The 21,609-nt window shown below is 35.6% G+C and overlaps 1 protein-coding gene across 1 annotated transcript; it reads right to left on the reverse strand.

The window, feature by feature from the left end:
* Window positions 1-3,119: 3,119 nt before the first annotated feature.
* MED10 (mediator complex subunit 10) lies at window positions 3,120-17,435 on the reverse strand. The gene is made up of 4 exons (XM_074200124.1): window positions 17,225-17,435; window positions 15,588-15,671; window positions 12,446-12,548; window positions 3,120-9,210 (listed from the first exon to the last, which is right to left on the reverse strand). The coding sequence occupies exons 1-4, from the start codon at window positions 17,344-17,346 to the stop codon at window positions 9,112-9,114; spliced, it is 408 nt and encodes a 135-aa protein (XP_074056225.1). The 5' UTR covers window positions 17,347-17,435; the 3' UTR covers window positions 3,120-9,111.
* Window positions 17,436-21,609: the final 4,174 nt, after the last annotated feature.

Consider the following 21,609-nt stretch of genomic DNA (forward strand, 5'->3'; position numbering starts at 1 on the left):
ACAAGCAAGTGAATTGGATCTGAGTGAGGTGGTGCTGTATTAAGCATCATTTTCTCCTCCAGAGTCAACTGGGTCCAGTGGCCAGCTATGAATCAGGATGATTGGAGATGGCCCCGGATATGAAACAATATTAAGTGACTTGCCCAAGAGATATTCATAAATATACACCCAAAAATATATATTTATATATATATACATATATGTCATCAAAAAAGTCATCACCTAATAGAAATTCCATAATTTCAGTTTCATAAGTAAACAAAGAATAAGGCAATGAAAGCATCTAAGAGGAAAGGGCTTACCATTACTAAGCTAAAATTGATAGATTAATGGAGCACTGCTATCTAAACTTCAGAGAAACAGATGATAGGAGAAAATAACATTTTTTGAGATGAACACACACACACACACACACACACACACATATATATATATATATATAAAACCTTGCTCCAGTCCATCCTATACAGTGTTCCTAAGCAAGGGCCCTAATAAGCAATATTATTTGAGGTTGCAGCGAAGCAGTAATCACATTTATCCTCAAATAACACCACACTGGAAGAACTGCAAACTCCCAAAAACTAGTTCTGAAAACAGTAATGGGAAAAAAGCCTGAAGACTGGAAGAGTATCCTGTCTGTCCCCTGGAAACAGCCAAACTTAAACATAAAATGTGAAATCAAGAAACAGACTGGAACGATAAGCAAAAAATTTTTTAAATGACTATAAAAAAGCTTATATGGTTACACGGATGATCAAGTCACAAACTCAGAAAAAGATAGCACAGTCAAAAAAACCTCACAGAAAAAAAATTGAGTTGTATACAATTCCAAGAATTCCTAAAAAAAAATTTTTTAATGCTTTTAAAAATCAAATTGGGGGGGGGGGGGGAGCAGCTAAGGTAACACAGTGGATAGAGCACTGGCCCTGGAGTCAGGTGTACCTGAGTTCAAATTTGACTTCAGACACTTAATAATTACCTAGCTGTGTGGCCTTGGGCAAGCCACTTAACCCCATTGCCTTGCAAAAACTAAAAAATAAAAAAGATCAAAACGCATACTCAGATGACGACAAAATCAAAGCTTCCATATCCAAAACCTCCAAGAGAAATAGAAAATGGGCTCAGATTATGGATGAGCTCAAAAAAAAAAGACTTTAAAAAGCAATTAAGGGGAGGTAGAGGAAAAATTGGGAGGAGAAATGAAAATGATGCAAAAAAATCATGAAAACCAAATCAACAGCTTGGTGAAAGAAATACAAAAAAATACTGAAGAAAATAATATGTTAAAAACCAGTTTAGGCCTAATGAAAAAAGTAAAAAGACAAATGAAAAGAATGCCTTAGAAAGCAGAATTGGCCAGCTGGAAAAGGAGATTAAAAAGCTCTCTGAAGAAAATAACTTCTTCAAATGCAAATGGAACTAAAGGAAGCTGATGACTTTGCAAGAAGTCATGCAGGAAGAAATAAAACTCTTCCAAAAAAGCCAAAAATTAGGAGAAAATGTGAAATGTCTCATTGGAAAAACAACTGACCTCAAAAACAGATTCAGAAGAAATAATTTAAAAATTATTGAGCTACCTGAAAGCCACAACCAGGAAAAGAGCCTAGACTTCATTTTTCAAGAAATAATACAGCAAAATTGCCCTGAGATCCTAGAAGCAGACGGTAAAATAGAAATCGAGAGAATTCACCGGTGGCCCCCTGAAAGAGATCTCAAAAGAAAAACTTCCAGGAATATTATAGCCAAATTCCAAAACTCTCAAATCAAAGAGAAAATTCTAAAAGCTGCCAGAAACAAACAATTCAACTACCGAGGCTCCATAGTCAAGATTACACAGGATTTGGCAGCATCTACATTAAGGGCTTGTAGGAATTGGAATATGATATTCTAGAAGGCAAAAGATCTTGGTTTACAACTAAGAATCAACTACCCAGCAAAACTGAATATCCTTTTTCAGGGGAAAAGATGGACTTTCAATGAAACAGGGGACTTTCAAACTTTCCTATTGAAACAACCAGAGCTGAACAGAAAGTTTGATCTCCAAGTACAGGACTCAGGTGAATCATAGTGGGGGTGGATGAGAAGGACTAACTATGAGGAACTTAATGATATTGAACTGTTTGTATTCCTGCATGGGAAGAAGATATTGATAACCCATATGAACTTTCTCATTTATAAGAGCTGTTAGAAGGAGCATATATAGACAGGGCACAGGAAGGAATAGAATATGATGGTATAATATAGTAAAAAAGATAGAGTCAATGAGTGATAAAGGAAAGTACTGGGAGGAAGGGAAAGGAGAGGAAAAAGAAGCTAAGAAATTTCACATAAGATTTGAGAAAAAGCTTTTTGAATGGAGTGGAAAGGAGGAAGGCAAGGGGGAATGAGTGAGCCTTCATTCTCATCAGAAATGGCTCAGAGAGGAAATAACATACACATTTAATAGGGTATAGAAATCTATCTTACCCTAGAGAAAAATGAGAAGAGATGGGATAAGGGAGAATGGGGGGTGGGGGGGATAGGTGATAGAAGAGAGGGAAGATTGAGGGAGAGGGTACTCAGATACAAAACACTATTGGACAGGGCCAGAATGAAAGAGAGAATAGAATAAATGAGAGTTGGGAAGTATAGAGTGGAGGGAAATACAGCTTATAATAGCAACTGTGGGAGGAAATATTGAAACAACTTCTCTGGTGAACTTATGATAAAGAAAGCAACTCACCCCAGAGACAGAGCCATTGAAATCTGAACACAGACTGAAGTACATTTTTTTTTTCCCCTCTCTCTCTCTCACTATTCTTCTCGGGGTGAGGGGTGGGGTATGTTTATTTACTCTTATAACAAAATTATTGTAATAATATAAAATAAATCTAGATCCTTAAAATTTTTTTAATTTTAAAAACAATATATTGTACAATAAATTCAACATTGGATGCAAATTCATGTAATCTAAGTGTTAAAGATTATATGTACAAATGCATGCAGATAGCTGGAAAGATAGATATACATATACATATGTATTTTTAATCTAAAGAGAAACAAATTATAACATTTCATAGTTATGGCAGAGGTGAACTGCTGATCAAACAAGAGATAGAAACAATTACAAAAAAGATAAATAATTTAGTTACATCAAAATAAGTTATTTGCACAAACAAAATTGACACAAATAGGCTAAAGGAAACAGTAAGTGCTTGAGACTCATAATAAATAAACAACTAATAAATATAGAAGACTAAAGGCCATTCCTTGCTACAAGATCAAAGGATATAAATGAACAGTTCTCAAAAGAATTACACACTATTAATGATATAAAAGAATGCTCCAAATCACAAATAATGAGAGAAATAAAAATGATCAAAAAACTCTGTGATTTCACCTCACATCAGAAAATTGGCAATAATAGCAAAAAAATCAGAACAGTCATTGTTAGATGGATTGTAGAAACAGGTACACTAATGCATTGTTGGTGAAACCAAGAAATAATGCAATCACTCTAGAAAGCAATGTGGAATTGTATGAAAAAAACAACTAAAAAGTCCACACTCTTCTGCCCAGATTCCACTAGTAGGCACACACTGGAAGGATGTTAGTTGTTTTTAAAAAAATGTTCTATATACAATAAAAGATCTACAGCAGCAAGACCTGGAAACAGTGTAGATTCCCATTGAATGGAAATTGAATTTTTCAAAAAATATGGTGCATGAATGTATTCACTGGTATATGAAACAAAGGGGGGGGAAGCATAGAAATGTTTGCAAATTGATGCCAAGCTCCTGAAGGGGGGGGGGCAGTGCTAGGAGGCAAGGAGGATGAGGAAAAAAATTAAAAAGATGAGAATTATCATTTTTTAAAGGGAAACAGATTTATAAATGCACTGCTATATTTAAAATCCTAAAATATCATATCACTAATCTGGTGGGAAAGCACATACAATTTTATGAGATGAAAAATGGTAACTTGATTTCATTTCCTTTTTATAAAAGTTGAACAAGATAACCAAATGCTGTCCACATCCTCTTAGGGGTCCTTATCATCTCAGCTGGACTACAATTGCCTTCTGGGTGGTCTCCCTGTCTCACTTCTTCCACTCCACCCATCCTCTACTTGACTATCACCAAACTGATCTTCCTTAAGTGCTAGGTCTCTTTTCTATGAATTCCAGTCAATAAATCTCAATATTGCTAGAGACAAATGTAATCTCTGTTTGGCTTTTAAAGTCCTTCTTAGTCTGCCCTCTACCTTTCCAGTCTTCTTATTCCCATCCATGCAGTCTATGATCCTATGATTCTGGTCTCCTTATTGTTTCTCATGCCAGACACTTAATCTCCCAACACTGCATTTTCACTGCCCATACCTCATTTATGGAATTCCTATCTTCCTGTCCTCCTGACTTTCTTCAAATCTCAGCTAAAATTCCATATTTTATAAGAAGTCTCTCCTGATCCTTAATGTTAATGCCTTTTCTCTGAGAGTAATTCCAATTTTTCTCGAATAAACTTTATTTGTACATGCTGTTGTTCAGTCCTTAAATTGTAGCCCTCTTTTCATGACCCCCAGACCATCCTCCACCATCTCTGTCAAAGTTTATATTCCTTGTCTCTGTCACTTATCTATCCTTCATATCCCATCATTTCCTTTTTCTTTTGCCTTCAATCTTTCCCAACATTAGGGTCTTTTCCAATGAATCTCATGTTCCCTTTATGTGACCAAAACATTTTACCTTCAGTTTCAGTATTTGATCTGGTGAATAATTTGAACTAATGTTTTAAGTATTAGCTGACTTGATCTCCTTGTCTTCCAAGGAACTCTCAAGTCTTCTCCAGCACCACCATTTGTACAGTTGTTTGTATGTCTCCCCTCATTAGAATAAAAGCTCCTTGAAGGCTGGGATAGGTTTCATCTTTCTTTGTATTCCCAGAACTCAGCAGTGCCTAGATCATAGTAGGCACCTAATAAACACTTGTCAATTTGATGTGATTTGCTATTCATATAGAATGAGTCAATAACTAAGGTTCATTTAAATAAATTTTCAAAATACTTTTATTTCAGAAATTGAAATGCACCAACCTTATATTGCAGAAACCATTAGTACCACATATTGAGAAGAGATGAGAGTAAATATGATCAATTCATTTTATAACCTTCACCTAGAATTGTTGTTTTTCCAATAGTGGAGGCATAGATGTGTGAAAATTCATCAATAACACCACCTTTTATACAACTTATACAAGCTGCTTTCTATAAGCAGCTTGTGGGGAGGCAGATTGTGTTGAATGGGAAAGAAATTTGGGGAACAGCATTTCTATCATTATGATATACTTATGCAACAAGAAAATCTGTAGGGTTGGCTTCATCATCACCTTGTGCTTTAACTAGCCAAGACTGTCCCATAATTAAGAAATTTAATATGGGGGGAGGGGGAAATCCCCATTATGGAGAGCAATCTGGAACTGTGCCCAAAAGGCAATAAACTATCTCTACCCTTTCATTCACAATCCTAATACTAGATGTATATTTCAAAGAAATCATAAAACCTAAGAAGTCTCATATATTCAAAAATAGTTCTAGCAGCTCTTTTTACAGTGCAAAGAATTGGAAATTGAGATGTCCTTCAATTGGGGATTGGCTGAACAAATTATGGTTTATGAATTTTAAGAAGCACTAATGTTCTGTAAGAAATCATGAGCAGACAGACTTTAGAGAAGCATGCAAAGAATTACATGAACTGATGCTGACCGAAGTTAGCAGAACCAAGAGACATAGTACATATTAACAACACTGTGAGATGATCAACTATGATGGATGTAGCTCCTCTCAGTAGTTGAGATCAAGGATACCCTGAGAGAGCTGCTATGGACAATGCCATCCACATTCAGAGAAAAAAAAAAAAATCACAGAATCTGTATACTACATTCACTTTTAAAAAATTGTTTCTCCTTCTTTCTCATGGTTTTTTTTCTTTCCCCTTAGTTCTAATTCCAATATGCTAAACAAGATTGTCCATGTACAAGTTTTTTTGAATTTTATTTATAAAATTATAAAAAATGGGGTTGTGTCTTGCCCAAGTTATAAAATTTAAAAAATGGGGTTAAGTGTCTTGCCCAAGGTCACGCAACTAGGCAATTATTGTCTTAGGCTGCATTTGTAACTCAGGTCCTCCTGACTCCAGGGCCAGTGCTCTTATCCACTGCACCACCTAGCTGCCCCTATGTACAGCTTTTACTAGAATGTTCACTACCATGGGAAACAAGGAGGCTAGGGAGGGTGGTAAAAAAATGTGGAACTCATAAATTTGCAAATGAATGAATGTTGATGTTGAACAACAACTACTCCAAGTAATTGAAAAATAATTAAAGGAAAAAAATGTTTAGAAATAAATGGGATAATAAAAAATAAAGTTTTAATTGGAAATTGGGTAATTATAGAGTATAGTAAAGATATATAATATATATATGTATATATATATACATATATATATATAGTAAAGTATACTATAGTAAAGAAGGATCATGCACTTATGACAGAGAAAGGGTATTTGTTGGTGAAAAACCTTATTCTAAGCATTTTTCAAGTTTAAAAAAGCACTTTCCTCAAAACAATTCTATTAAGTAGGAAGTCTTAGCAATGTCCCAGATATAGTGATTTTATAAATGAGGAAACTGAGTCTCAGGGAAATTGCAACTGCCAAGATCACCTAACTAGTCTGTCAACTGATTTTTTATTCATTTGGTCTGATGTCTGTCAATAATTTATCTCAAAGTCTTGTAGGTTAGGATCCAGTAAGTTTCATTTTAAGTAAAATATAAAAATATAGTGGAATAGATATGGAATCTGAAGAACTGGGTTCAAATTCTGACTTGGCAACTTTGAACTCAGTGGCTTTGGGTAAGTTAACCTCTCTAATCCAAAAAAAGACGTTAATATTTACACTATCCTGCAATTCAGTGTGGCATGGAGACCAAATCAGATCATGAATGTAAAAATTCTTTGGAAAATCAATCACAAATTAGAACATAAAGGAAAAGAAACTGGGGTTCAGAGGGTTTATTAAGGAGCCAGAATTCAAATCTTGTCTTCTATCAAATAAAGGACTCTGTCCAGTATATCACAGTTACTTCTATGTATCTTACAATGACCAATACAATAAATTGGACAGTGATTGAGCTGGAAAAGATTTGACCAATAAAGGACAGCTGACAAAAAAAAAATGTAATCATTATCCTCATAAATGAAGTATATTTTGTTATCTTCAAAGGTAAACATGATTATAATTACTATTTTTCCAACATTTTCCTACCTTCAATTTAGCCAGAATTTGAGTTACACTAATAACTCTTTCAAACTAGTACCCACAGATAAACCCAGATAAGTGAAATTCACACCTAGATTTCATTAACAGGAAGTACTGATTTTGAATATAAATAGAAAATTTACTAAAGGCTTGGTTTTTTTTCTTTTACGAAAGACAATTTAGAAAAGTCACACTCTTAAGAAAGCAAAGCTAGCTACACTAAAACAGAAATTGACTAAATATTAAAGTGACATTCTTTTTATGACAATATTACTTAGCTACCATCAGTAAAATAAAGTTTTTTAGCTTTTCAAGTAGTCATAGTAGTATACTGTATGAAGGCTGGTAGGAGTCAAGTGTATTGGCTCCAAGGAAAGGGTCAAACCTGAATACGTTGTACTATAAGAAAAAAGTGCTAACTAACCAGTATATAAATTATTAAAAGAATCTATATAGCTGAGAAGTAGCACAACTTCTAAAAATTAAATTACTCAACAGGTCTCAAAAAGATATATATATATATGTATATATATATATATATACATACACATACACACACACTATACATATATATATATATATATATACACATATATACACACTAAATAAAATCTATTAGCATACTTAATAATTTTACCAACCGCAAATGTTTCTAACCTAGTTAAGTGATAAGCTGCTTTAGAAAGCAATCTATAAATGAATGGCACATAAAATGTCAATGTGATAGTTTGACTAGTTAAAACTTTTTTCGTTTTCTTCTTCAACAATCTACTTACAAGAAATTATCTCAAACTATTACATTTGGATGTTTAATCTTCCTCCGATATATAATCAAGGTGGAATTTGACAGTTCAAGGGGTATACACTATGATAATCCTAAATTTCTACTTTTAGCCTATTTCTCCACATGCAACATAAAATTTAAGTCACTAGAACAGTCACTATTTAAGTCATTTCCTATGGCAGTAATTAAGTTAGTTCATGTAACAATGGAGATTAATTAAGATTTCAGACATTTTGCTGTTGGATACTGACTGAATACAAAAAAGGTAGAGAAATCCTTGAACCATGCAAAAAGTGGATTAGATACTCACTAAAGAGAAAACTATTCTACAGACTGTGGAAATGTTATAAAGGAAAAATTAAATGAATTAAGTAACAGAATCTGGAAATATTTTATTATATATACTTGGATTAACTGAAGTAAATACAAATAGTTAACACAAAAAAACTTCAGTTATGCATCAAAGTTAAACTGTACAAAATACAGATACCACTAATCACATATAAGCCATTTCTACAACAGACCTCCAATTTTTACAACAAAAATGGAATGGAAAGTATGCAAAGGAAAAAAACCACCATCAGGTTAAGTTTTTAAATCTTCCACGGGACTGTGCCTGGCCATGTAAAAAAAAAAAAATTTGACATTGATAATTATTTCCCATGGTGACCTTTTTTCCTGTGTACAATTCCCCCCCCAATGTCTATTCACATTGAAGAGATTATGAACCATTAACACTCTGGCACTTGACAATAAAGCCTTTCATTTTAGTCCTAAGACGTACCATTCATGGAAAGGCAAATGATAGCTGGTTATACATATCCTGTTTAACTTGATGAGAAGGCGCTAATGTCCAGTGAAAGTTCTTTTGAAACATAAAGGTCCGTGAGGAAACACGTAATGGTCTTGAAATAACTTCGAGATTCCCATTTCAAGAACTCTTTCATCTTAAGCCATTGTATCCTCAGACAAACATTTTTAAAAAGGCAAAAGTCATCAACAGGCTTCTTCAGGCACAATGAAAGCAACCTGTTTAAGAGGTGGGATGATCTTCACCTCGGATACTTCGATACTTGGCCATGTCTTCTGGAAAAACTTTAGAAAGCTCTTGAATCAACAGGCTTTTAAATTTCTGTGAAGAATAATATAAAATGTCAAAGATACCTACTTTTGCTCTATCATCTAGGCTAAACTTTATACAGAACATGAATGCTATATAATTCTTATAAATTGAACCAGATCCACTCAAAAGTATTCATGCAAAATTTACCAACATTTCATTAAAGCTTAACATCCATAGTTTGCTAGTTTATTGATGTATTTAACATAAATTTTATTTTAGACTTGAAAAACTGGTTTTAAATAAATGAATTTAAAAGTTTCTTTTCAAAATTACCTCAACAATGTATATTCATTCATATCATGAGTCCCATACACCTCCCCATCCCCCCAATACCAAATACAAATCCTTCTAATTTCATGTACCTTCTCCCTGAAGGCAAACACACAGCTGGAATTAATTTTAGTAGACAACTCACGTAACAGGATTCCACAAGTACATCTAATTAAGCAACTCTGTACATTCTAACGATACCAAACTTACTGTTTGCAAACAGTTCAGAGAAAAGATCTTCAGAACACCTGGGAATCTACTCCAAACATCATGAACATGAACTGGCACTATTTTAATTAAATTTTCAACAGCTGCCCATTTGTATATTAAATCAGTTATTTCTTATATATGCCAAGAAGACCTAAAATATGTTAAAATAACAACTCACATCTGTACAGAGCTTTAAAGTTTGCAAAATCTTTTTCTTACAAGTCTCTAAAGTAGACAGTACAAATAATTTTATCTCCATTTTGTAGACATGTAAGATGTCAATGAGGAAACAAAAGCTTTGGGATATTAGAAAACAGATGTGATAACACAGCTAGTAAAGTCACTAGATGAGGATTCTATCCTCTGCCATACTGCACCAAACTTCAAATAATATTCAAAGTTCAACTCTATAATAATTATTTACACTGGAATTGTTAATAAAAAAATGACTTTTTATAACAAAGATCCATACTTGAGAAAATAAGTGATAGAACAATGAATTGGAAAGTCAAATAGTCAAGAAGTGAAGAAAGGAAAAAAACCATAATAAAGAATGCCACAACAAGGACAAATGAACAGTCACAAAGCATTATGGTCTGGTGAATTTACTTACTATCCAAAGAGAACTAAGATAAACATAAAAATTGGCACACTGGCACATAAAATCACTCAGTGATTGCCTGGACAGACATCTAGCATATGCTTGAGCAACAGTAATCATGTTGGTTAAACTCAAAAGCTTGAAGTTGTCAGGCCCCTTTCAAGTTCCTTGACACCAGGTACCATTTCATTTCTATCTTTTTGTCTACCAAGAGTTTAACATAATGCTTGTCACACAGGTGCTTAACAAGTGATTGCTACTTGAATTACAAACAGCAATAAGGATGTCAAATGTACAGCAAACCATTTAAAATAGTCAAACTACCATTAAGTTATAAGTTATAACCATGTAAGCAAAAATGGGCAAATAGGAAAAAAAGATAAACACTTAATGTTGTGAATTATGGAAAATTCCAATACTTGCAATCACACTGATTATATAACCACTTGCACCATAGAAAGATAAACAGCATAGCTGCAAGTACAGAAGAATTAAAAATGGACTTGCAATTGTACATATTTTTTTAAAAAGGGAAAAAAAACCACTTATTCTCCTTCTTCCCAAGTAAACTATTCAAAATTTGTGATTATCACCACTGTCAGAATTTGAACAAAATTTTTACCAACAGTCTTGAAGAAACACAGCAAAATAAATACCAGCCTATTATTGAGTATTTCTTCAAGACAAGAGACATAAGAAGTTCCATCATCAGGGTTCAAGCATCATTTTTTGGTATCACCACTGATCAGTTCCCAACCCCCCCCTCAAAAAATTTGCTACATTCAGAGCTGCTCTCTGTGTTCTATAACACTGATTTTGATATTTGAATCTAATTTAAAATAGATTATATATTATTGGGTTTTGTCCCTTGGGGAGAAGCTAAGGATAAGTAGTATGAATTCTAATACTTTCAACACCTGTTTCTGATTGAAAGAGACTGAATTTCAGATAATCTTAAATTTTAAGGTAACCTCAGATTAACCTATTGATTTTTTTCTAAGGGAGAGGGAAAAAATTCCTATTCTTTGATGTAGAATTCAACACATAGTAGGTAAGATTTTAATTGCAATTAACTACACAGTAGCATAAAGTATTGGACTTGGAGTAAAGAAGACATGAGTTCTAATTTTGCCTCAGACATTTATTAGCCATTTAATCCTTGACAAATAACTTATCTATCTTGACCTCAGTTACCTCATCTACTAAATGGGGGAACCATACTTATCTCCCAGGGTTACTGTGAGGATCAAATAAGATATCCCTTATAAAGTGCTTTGTAAACCATAAAATATATAAATGTTAGCTATTATTATCATAATAATTACTTTTAAGACAAAAGGCAAAAGTTTTGTAGGGAAGCTAAGACTCATAACAAGTAGGAAAAAAGCAATTGCAAGAATGTTTAACAAACTGGAAGTGAAAATAGAAGCTGGAGACATTCTTATGGGAAATACAAAGGAGTGAGATATTAAGGAATAAAATGATCCTGAGGAATAGAAATATGGAGGCAACTTAGCAGAAAAGCCTAAAAAAAAGGTAAAATAAAATAAATAAGCAAAGAAAGACCCAAGTTCAAATCCAGCCTCCAATACTAAAAAAAAGCTGTTTGTCATGTTCCTTCCAAGAATAATTTAACAATAAAAGTGATAATAATAATCTTGGTGATGATGACAATAGTATTATAATACAGATGAAATATAATAATAAAAAGATAATAATAGCACTTTAAGATTTGCAAAGAACTTTACAAATCTTATGTAAGTTTATCCTCACAACCTATGAGCTATGATCCCTATCTTACAGATGATGAAACTGAGGCAAAAAGAGGTTAGGTGATATACCCCAAGTCACACAGTTAATGGGTATTTGAAATTAGATTTCAATTCAGATCCTGAGTGCTGATCCAGCACTCTATCCATTGTTACACTGAACTGCTAGACAACAACTGAAATTAATTTAGTTTTTGTTGGACTGTTTATTTTTACCTAACAAATAAAATTTCAGAAATCCTAACTAGGAAGTATTTGGAAATCAAAAATATCGATTCTTCCTTAAAACTGAAAGAAAATATAAATATAGATGGGGCGGACAGGCTCTACTCTTCAAATTTTTCTTTATACAAATTCTGAAAACTTTTTTTCAATAATATCATGAAAATCTTACCTTCATAGTGTCAATTTTGCCTTTAACTTGTTCATTTTTGGCTAGAGCCCTTTCTAAGCACTCTTTGGTATACAGTTGTGGATTACGGCCTTGATCGATATATCTAGAAAAATGAAACACAAAATTAAATTATCATTGAGATTAAAATAATCTGAAAAAATTAATTGAAACATTAACTATATGAAATGTATAGCTGCTAGGGTACTTCCTGTAAAAAGAATTCAAAATTATTTTACATATACATATATATATATGTATGTAGAGAGAGCATTAAAGTACATTAAGTACTATTTGAATTTGTGTGTCAAATCAACTGTTTCTTACATATTAGACCAAGAAGTAGATTAGAAGATCCACTACTAACCTTTTTCTAATAACAATAAGAATCAAAGAATATGTCATTTCTAAGTTAAGTATCAAAAACTCTATATTGATCATTTTTTGTCTGGCATTTTGACTTTTCACAATGCTTTTCCTTCTGTTACTCTGGTTTAATTCTGAGAACAATTTTGTGAAGAAGAGTACACAGTATACCCATCTGACAGAGGAGAATGCTAAAACCTGATACTTGGCAATTATGATAATGTAAGGCAGTTAGAAGAACTGAGCCTATGATATAGGACTCATAAATCTGGGTCTAACACTAGGTTGATATTATTATTGGCTTAATTTTAGCATGAATTCCAGGGGTACTTGACAATTGTTAAGTGTTTCCTGTATTGCTTCTAAAATTAAACACTACTTTTCTAAAAATATTTTAATTGTTCTACTTTTCCATGATTCCATCAAGAAGCATAACTTAGGTCTGTACATATTTTAACTTTATTATATTCCAAAGATTCACTTTCCCACATGTGAAATAATTTGATCTTATTATCTAAAAATTAAATTGAATTATCCAGTAATATATGAAAAAATTAACGAATTATGGTAAACCCAGTTTATATTGTGCAAGATAAGTTAAAGTTACTTCCAAAAAATTTAAATTTTACAAAGTTATTATGAAAAAAAACCTGGTCTTGAATTATAAAAACATAGAGCAGCCAATATTCTCCTTCAAAAACTGGCAAAGTCTATAAATTCCACTTAAGTTACATTTCAGAGAGCAGGTGGAATGAAAGAAACAGAATTAACCAACATTCCAAAAACAATCCTTCCAAGTTCCAAAGGAAAAAATAGGCAGCCTTGCATAAGAGGGTCAGTAATAACATGTGGCAGAAAGCTCTATGGTGGGTACAATGAGAGTTCAAGGGTTGGGAAACAGAATATAGAAGGATCAGAATAAGTAACATGCTCCTATGAGGTAGAAAATGTTATATTTCTAAATAGTATCTTAGTATTCCCTAACTCCTTGAATACAACTAGTAATTAATGTTTCTGTATTCAATAAATCCTTTGCATTTAAAGGCATACTATATGCTGACACAGTTTGGGATGCTAAGAATGCAAATCCAAAGAGATAATCTCTGCAAGTAAGGAATTTACATTGTAATGGAGGAAAGGGCGCAATATGTTCAGCTAAGAAAACTTACAGAATATATACATCTGCTATACAAAGACAGCTGGAATTAACTTCCATAAATCACTTATATTATAAGCAGCAATTGGACTGAATGTAACTGAACTTGTTTGTTTGCTTGTTTATTTTTAAATCTCCCCAGTGTTTATTACTGTCTTATTATCTGCTGAATAAATACCTAATCACAAGAAACAATTATACCTTCCACATCATGATTTTCCCCATTGTGGTTTCAATATATCCAGGGTCAGCATAAAAAAAATTAAATGGGAATTTTCTAGGAGTTTTACTGAAGCCACTGACAACACACAGAAGCCAACAATGACACAAAAATATTTAATCCAAATTTTACAATAAAGTACTATAAACATCCCACAAAAGAAAAAAGGAAAAAATTCAGACTTCTTTGGTACAAAGGGAAGGTCAAAAAACTTTAAAGAGATTCTAAGCCCCATGATGTATAAGGGATAACTGTATAGCAACTGCCCTTGTATCTACAAGCAGATGAAAAGACTAACTCTAAACCAGTAATTTCTTTTCCATGATGCATGCAAAGCAATATTTTACTTGCAACTGCATTTTCACTCTTAAGTGCCAACCCATTTCTAACCGCCTCAAAGACAAAAACATGCCTTAATGTTACTGCTTCAAGAACTAGACTCATTCCTTGTCTATATGCTTTTGTTTTCTAGCAGTTTAGGATCATAGCATATTTTCAAAGTTCTTCAATGACTTAAGAAGGATCTTTCAACTTTATTTGCTACAATTCCATTCTTAAACATCACTGCAGAATATGAATTTCTTCACTACAGTGTTTCTACAATTTTCTATGCCCTCAGCAACAAGCAACAGGCTCAAAATTCCCATGTTGAAATTTTATTGTCAACTTCCTGGAGTCCATGTTGACTTTATTTTCCATTTCTCAGACTACAGAAGGGAGAGAAAAATGTGCCAATAGTGATCAGAATTGTCAGTTCTCTTCCTTTATACTTATTGATTAGCTGCTAAACTATGATGCTTCCATTATAAAAGATAGGACAACATAAGTTTCCACTTCTGCACTTCAACATACAAGGAAAACTTACTAAATTTATTTTTAAATTGTAATTTTATAAAAAAAATTATTACATACTTGATCTTCTAATAGAATATCTAATTCCACTAAAACTAATATTAGGGATATGGATTAGACCTATGATTTCACAGATACAGGGGACTATTGAGGAAACTCTTCACCAATGAAAACTATCACCTTCTCTATAACTTACAGTCTAAAGAATTGCCTGGAGCACTGAGAGATTAAGTGACTTGCCCAAGATAAGGCCTGAATCTATCTGAGGTGTTGTTTCTAATCATTTATCCTATGTGGCTGGGGGAAAAAGGTCTATCATGACAAAATATAGCAACCTCAATAAAAAGGACTTTAAAAATTTGAGGGTATCCTTTATGTTTTTAATTATTCTTCCTCTATATGAATACTTTGTAATTCTTAAATATTACAGAATCTGACAATTTTTTAGAATTTATTTAGGTTTTTTTCTGTTTCAGTTAAACTCAGGAGTTTAATATTAAATTAAATTAATTAAAAATTAATATTAAACTAATATCAAAAATTATACTTACTCAAAAACTTCTAAAGGGACACTGATATCATGAAGCTGCTGTCGACACTTGTCAATGTCTTGTAGACCAGTCACAATAAAATTCCTAGGCATGAAAATATGAAGTACACAGTTAGATATCTGAAGCATTAACAGAGTTCATATTGTACCAAAATATAAACATACATATACACACCTCATTTAGCTAACCTGAATTCAATTAGCATACTTCCCCTTCTGAATCACTACCTTGTCATAATGGAGGGACTGCTATAGCTCAAGTGAAACTATAAGCTAAGCCATACAGGGTTACACAAGATGGGAAAGTTCTGATAATAGGTGATCCACTGGTGAAGGAAATGGCAAACTACTTCATTATCTTTGCCAAGAAAACCCTATGGACAATGGTGGAGGACAGAAGGACCTGGTGTACTATGATACGTGGGGTCCTGAAGAGTCAAACATAACTGAACAATTCTGGGATCACTTGTGTTTTCTTGAGCCAGTCACTTAATCTTCATGGAATCAATTTTTTTTTTTCCATCTGTAAATTGAAGGGAAATGGACTAAATGACCACTATGAACCATTCCAGCTATCTATGATCCTGTTTCTTCTGCTTGCATATATTCACATGAATGCACATACATTTACATATATACATGTATAGCCTATATATAATATGAATTTGTGTGTACATTTGCATATACTCATACTCTTATCTCCTATATATGTTTAACATTGAGAATATAGAGCATATATTATATATGTATGTATATTTGTTTAAAATGATCCTATAAGGGGCAGCTAGGTGGTGCAGTAGATACAGCATCAGTCCTGGAGTCAGGAGTTACCCGAGTTCAAATCCAGCCTCAGACACTTAATAATTACCTAACTGTGCGGCCTTGGGCAAGCCACTTAACCCCATCTGCCTTAGCAACAATAAAATAAAATGATCCTATGGTGGTTGCATTCCCTGTTCTTCCAATGAGCAGTATAGGAGATAGATATATACACATTCCTATTACATAGAGATACACCTTTCTATAAAATTCCTTTGTCTCAAATTTCTTTCCTATCTGTACCCAGTGCTAAAAGCACAGACTTACGTTACTCAAGAAAAACTTGCGGATGTGATTAATTTATCTTCTCTCTATAAACTGTAGATTCTTGGCCATTAGGAGATATATTCAAGTTCCATAACTACTCCTGCAGCAAGCAGACAGTTCCTCCCTTTCCAGCTCCCAAGCCCGTCTCAACTTTTAGTAGAGCGCATTTACACAGTAATATAAAGTTTATAGAGTGCTTTCCTTCCAACAACCACAGGAGCTACCGTGTGTGTATATTATATTTATCCCCACTTTACAAATGCAACAGCTGAGCCGTGACTTGCCCGGTCACAGCAATCAGTCTGCAATGAGATCTGAGCCCGCGCTCCCCAAATCCGGTGCTTTGCCCTCGAAATCAAGGGTCTCTTTTAGGAAAAAATGGGCCGCTTCTCCGCCGCTCTGCCCCGCGCCCAAGCCGGGATGCAGCAGTGCTCGGCGGCGGGCGAGGGGAGAGGCAGCCGGGAGGGGCTCCGGGAGGGCCCCAGGCCCGGCCGGGCCCCCCGGCCAGAGGCGGCAGGGGATGGGGGTGGGGGGGGAGGCGACGACCCTCACAGCTTCTGGTTGAGCCCCGCCTGGCTGCTGGGCTGGAAGTCGCTGACGATGATGCCGAGCTGCCGGATGTTCTCCACGAACTTCTCCAGATGTTCCTCCAAGTGGTCAAACTTCTCCGCCATCTCCGGACCCCGAGAAGCCGCCGCTTCTTCAAACCGCACCGGGGAGACCACGACGGCGCCTCCGCCTCCGCAGCCGCCAGTCCGCTTCCTACTTCCGGCCCGCGGCCCGCGGCCACTTCCGCTTCCGCTCGTCGCCCCGCCCCTCTCGGCTGGGCTCCCTCCTCGGGCGCCAGCCCGGGTGGGGGAGGAGCGGGCAGGACCCCCTTGCCACCTATCTCAGGCACACGCCCCCCGCCGCCACCACTGCCCCGCGGAGACCCTAAGAAAGGGGAGTTTGGAAGCCCCCCGGCCCCGTGTCCTGCCCGCCTGATGAGAAGCCTTGAAGTTTGGCTCCTTGTGGGGGAACAAGGCGCTTCACTTCCCTGGGCCTTTGCACAAGTCCCTTAAAGCCTCAGAATAACAGCTTTTAAATGCATAAATCAAATACGATTACCAAGGAAACCAGCTACATTGAGATAAAAGGAGACTCGCTCCGTCCCCAAGCTCAGGGAGCTTTGCACAAACCCCAGGCTTAAGGACTCCAGGACTGCATGATCTCCAAAGTTGCTTGCAACTCTCACAGTCGGGCGATGCTGTGACTTTATGCCCTTTTGCCATTCTTCCCATCAGAAAAATCCCAAGTTATTAATAAAGCAACTCAGGACCCAAAGGCAAGCGCCATCGAATCACATTGTTAGGCTCATGAGCTTTTAATTCAAAAGTTCCCTGGATTCAGTAAGGGATGATCCCAGGATTTGAGAAAGACCATGAAACCCAGATCTTCCATGCAATAAATACAACAGCCAAAAAAGAAGAGAAATACAATTTGGGGAAGAAAACACAAAATTTCTAGGATTCCTTCATTAATCTTGAATAAGTCATAGAATTTTGAATTTTCCATCTTCATTACTCTCTCCAACATCTAACATCCTCCTAGCCATTTAGTTACAAAATCTGAAAGGACTAGTTCATCAACAAGCATCTATTTGGTTCCTACCCTATATCGGGCCCAAAAGAGATCAAAAAATGTACATTCTGAGGAGAGGAATGGGGTGTGTGCAACATGAATAAAAGTTGAATGAATATAGAGAGAACAAATGCAAAGAAAAAAAAAAAGCAAAACAGTTAAAGGGGTTTGGATAAAGAACAGCTTCATAGAAAAATTTGCTTGAACTTTCTCTTAAAGGAAGTGAGGAATTCCTTAAGGAAGAGATGAGGAGTGCATGGAAAGCACGGACCCTGAAGATGGAGTGTCTGAGGGACTGAGATCAGTTTGTTTAAAGTAGTTTGTCAAGTAGAGTCATGTCAAACTCTTCTTGACTCTATTTGGGGTTTGTTGGCTAAGATACTGGAGTGATACACCATTATCTAAGTCATTTTATAGATGAGGAAACTGAGGCACACATCTAGAAAGAGCTTGGGCTTGCCTGCCCTAAGGCCAGTATCTAAGCAAGCAATTCTTGTGGAGATGAGACCTGGAAACTGCCTCTGTAGGTGCCGAGAAAGAACCTTCTCGGCAACCATGTTCAGAAGACTCAATAAAGAAAGTTCTCCATGCCAAAATCCTTGACACTATCAAGTTTCAAAAAAGAAATTGGATCTTCCTTACTCCAGATCCAGCCGTGTGCCTCCTAGATGACCATATGAAGTATACGAACATAGACGACAAAGTCTAGAGTAAAGCAAAGCCGAAAAGATAGATTGCTGCCAGTATGTAAAAGATTTTAGAAACAAGACCAGAATTTGTATCTTTTTCCATGAAGCAATTGGGAATTACTCTAGTTTATAGAGTAGGGGAATGACATGGTCAGATTTATTTGAGATTTTTCTGGTTGGAGCAGAAGCAATAGGTCAGTAGAGAAAGTAATAGAATGTTGAATTGGGAATTACATTGGAGATTATCTAATCTAAAGGTTCTTAGCCTGAGGCATCAGGCACATTACCCACTCCACACAATATGGGGGCCTGTTTGGAACAAGTACACTTTAAATCTTTTAAATCTTGAGCAGAGAGAGGTAGGTATCCTGAGGGGTTCAGTGCCCTAACAGTGACTAATCCAGGAAAAGGAAAAGCTGGCTGGAGCCCATGGAGAGTTCTCTTTTCTTTGTGAAGGACAGGGCTGCCCTGAATGGCAAACTGACATTGTCCCAGAGCTAAAGCTGTTGCCAATTGTGTCACACTGTTGTATAGCTCAAAGGCCGAAGGTCTGAGAGGAAAGACCCTACTGATGATTAGGGTGTCAAGGGGCAGGTTAGAATTTATTCAGCTGTTGCATTCTGCCTCCAGATAGCACAAGCTAGTGCTCGTCTAGCATTGGGGGTGCATCATGGTGCCTCAATGATACAGGAGGAAGCTAAACCAATTTAAGGCTACCAGACTCCTACAGCAGCCAGACCATTTCCAATAGTTCTGTTTTTCTACTAATCAGATCATGGAATGGAACAATTCTAGTATAGGCAAGTAAGAAGGATGCCTTTCACATCATACCCCTCACTATAATAAACTTGTGCAACTCATGCCACCAGTCTCTTGGTTGGTTGGTGCGATCTTCTTTGAAACAGAAGGACTAGTAGTAGCAATTTACAAACATTTCAGGGAGGTCCCATGAACTTGAACTAGAAAAAGATCTTTGTTTCAGTATAATTGATTTCCTTGTAATTTTATGTCTTTATTTGAGGGAAAGCATTTTGGCAACTTTGTGGGAGGTGGGAAACTTTTAAGAAAAGGAGATCAGTTAGGAGGTCATTGTGATAGTCTAGGTGAGAAATGACAAAGGCCTGAACTAGATGTAACTATGTGAGTAAAAAAAAAAATAATGGGTTCGATTTGAGATGTTTTGGAAGTAGAGGTGTCAAGATTTGAAAATTAATTAGATATGTTGATTATTTGAGAGAGTGGGACCAAAGATACCTCTAGTTTGTTACCTAGAAGACAAGAAGAATGGCAATTCTTTCTACAGAATCAGGGAAGCTTGGTAGAGGAATGGGCTTTAGGGCAAAGAAAATTAGTTCTATTTTGGAAATGTCAAGTTTGAGATATCTCTCAGACATTCCATTAGAAATGCCCAATAGGCACTTTGTGATATGGAACTAGAGCTCAGAAGAACACAAAAATAGGAGCATCACCAAGATAATCCATCAATTCTGCTTCCAGCCTAGCTCCCACTGCCTTCATACACTGGAGCAGTTCCATAGAGAAGGGATCTACCATCTCTGCTGCCACCAACATCATCTGTCAGTACACTCTTAGGACCTGGCCTTGCTTGCACTAAAATCAGCATCCAGGAAAGCAACTCTTGGGGAGATTAGACTTGGCAACTGCTTCTGCAGATGCTAGAGTCCTCTCCCTCTCTGCCACCATAGTTGGAAGACCCAATGAAGAAGCTTCCTCTGGCAAAGTCCTTGATACTATCAAGATTCAAATTAGAAATTAATGTTCTTTTATAATTGAAAGAAGATGCATTACCATCTACTTTGCTACTACATCACTAATGGATCATTTCCTGTGATATGTAGTTAAATCTCCTAAATGTGCTGTCTTTCTTCATTAGAATATGATATCCTAGAGATTAAGGACTATTTTACTTTTCTATTTCTGGTCCCTGAACTTTGCACATAGAAAAAAATTAACAAATGGTTTTTCACTCATTCTTATCATCTATAACCCTCTACGGAGAAATGAGGAATAGTCATGGATGAATCCAAGATTGTAAACCTGGATGATTGGAATAATGGTGGTATCCTCAACAGAAATAGAGAAATTTATAAAATTATGGATATATCTTGGGAGTTTAAGACAATTAGGTGTCATAGTGGATAGAGCCCTGGGCTTGAAGTCAGAAAGACCTGAGTTCAAATCAGCCTTCAGACAATTACTACATGTGTGACCATAGTCATTTAGCCCTCTCTGCCTCATTGTCCCCATCTGTACAATGAACTGGAGCAGGAAATGGCAAACCACTCAGTTTCTTTGCCCCCCCCAAAAAATCTAAATGGTTTCAGAAAGAGTTGAACATTACTAAACAAAAATAACAACACAAGAATACACACACACACACATATATGTGTGTGTGTGTGTGTGTGTGTGTGTGTGTGTTATATTTGGCCTATGTATAGCACAATACAATTCCAAACTACCTTCCTAGATATCTCATCCTATTCTCCCTCATACTTTAGCAACACCATCCCCCAAATACATCCTGTCTTTTCCTACCCTTGATCAAAATGCTCCCTGTGCCTAGACTATCCTGTGTCCACTATCTCTGTTGACCATTTACTTTTTTTT

The sequence above is a fragment of the Macrotis lagotis genome, chromosome X (assembly GCF_037893015.1).
Source record: "Macrotis lagotis isolate mMagLag1 chromosome X, bilby.v1.9.chrom.fasta, whole genome shotgun sequence".
NCBI lineage: Eukaryota > Metazoa > Chordata > Mammalia > Peramelemorphia > Peramelidae > Macrotis > Macrotis lagotis.

Excerpts from the sequence above, each read along its gene's own strand:
- MED10 (XM_074200124.1), bottom strand. The coding sequence starts at position 17,346 with ATGGCGGAGAAGTTTGACCACTTGGAGGAACATCTGGAGAAGTTCGTG. Across the intron at positions 15,672-17,224 it reads GCGGGGCTCAACCAGAAGCT|GAATTTTATTGTGACTGGTC; the intron begins GTGAGGGTCGTC and ends TTTCATGCCTAG. Across the intron at positions 9,211-12,445 it reads GCAAAATTGACACTATGAAG|AAATTTAAAAGCCTGTTGAT; the intron begins GTAAGATTTTCA and ends TATTCTTCACAG.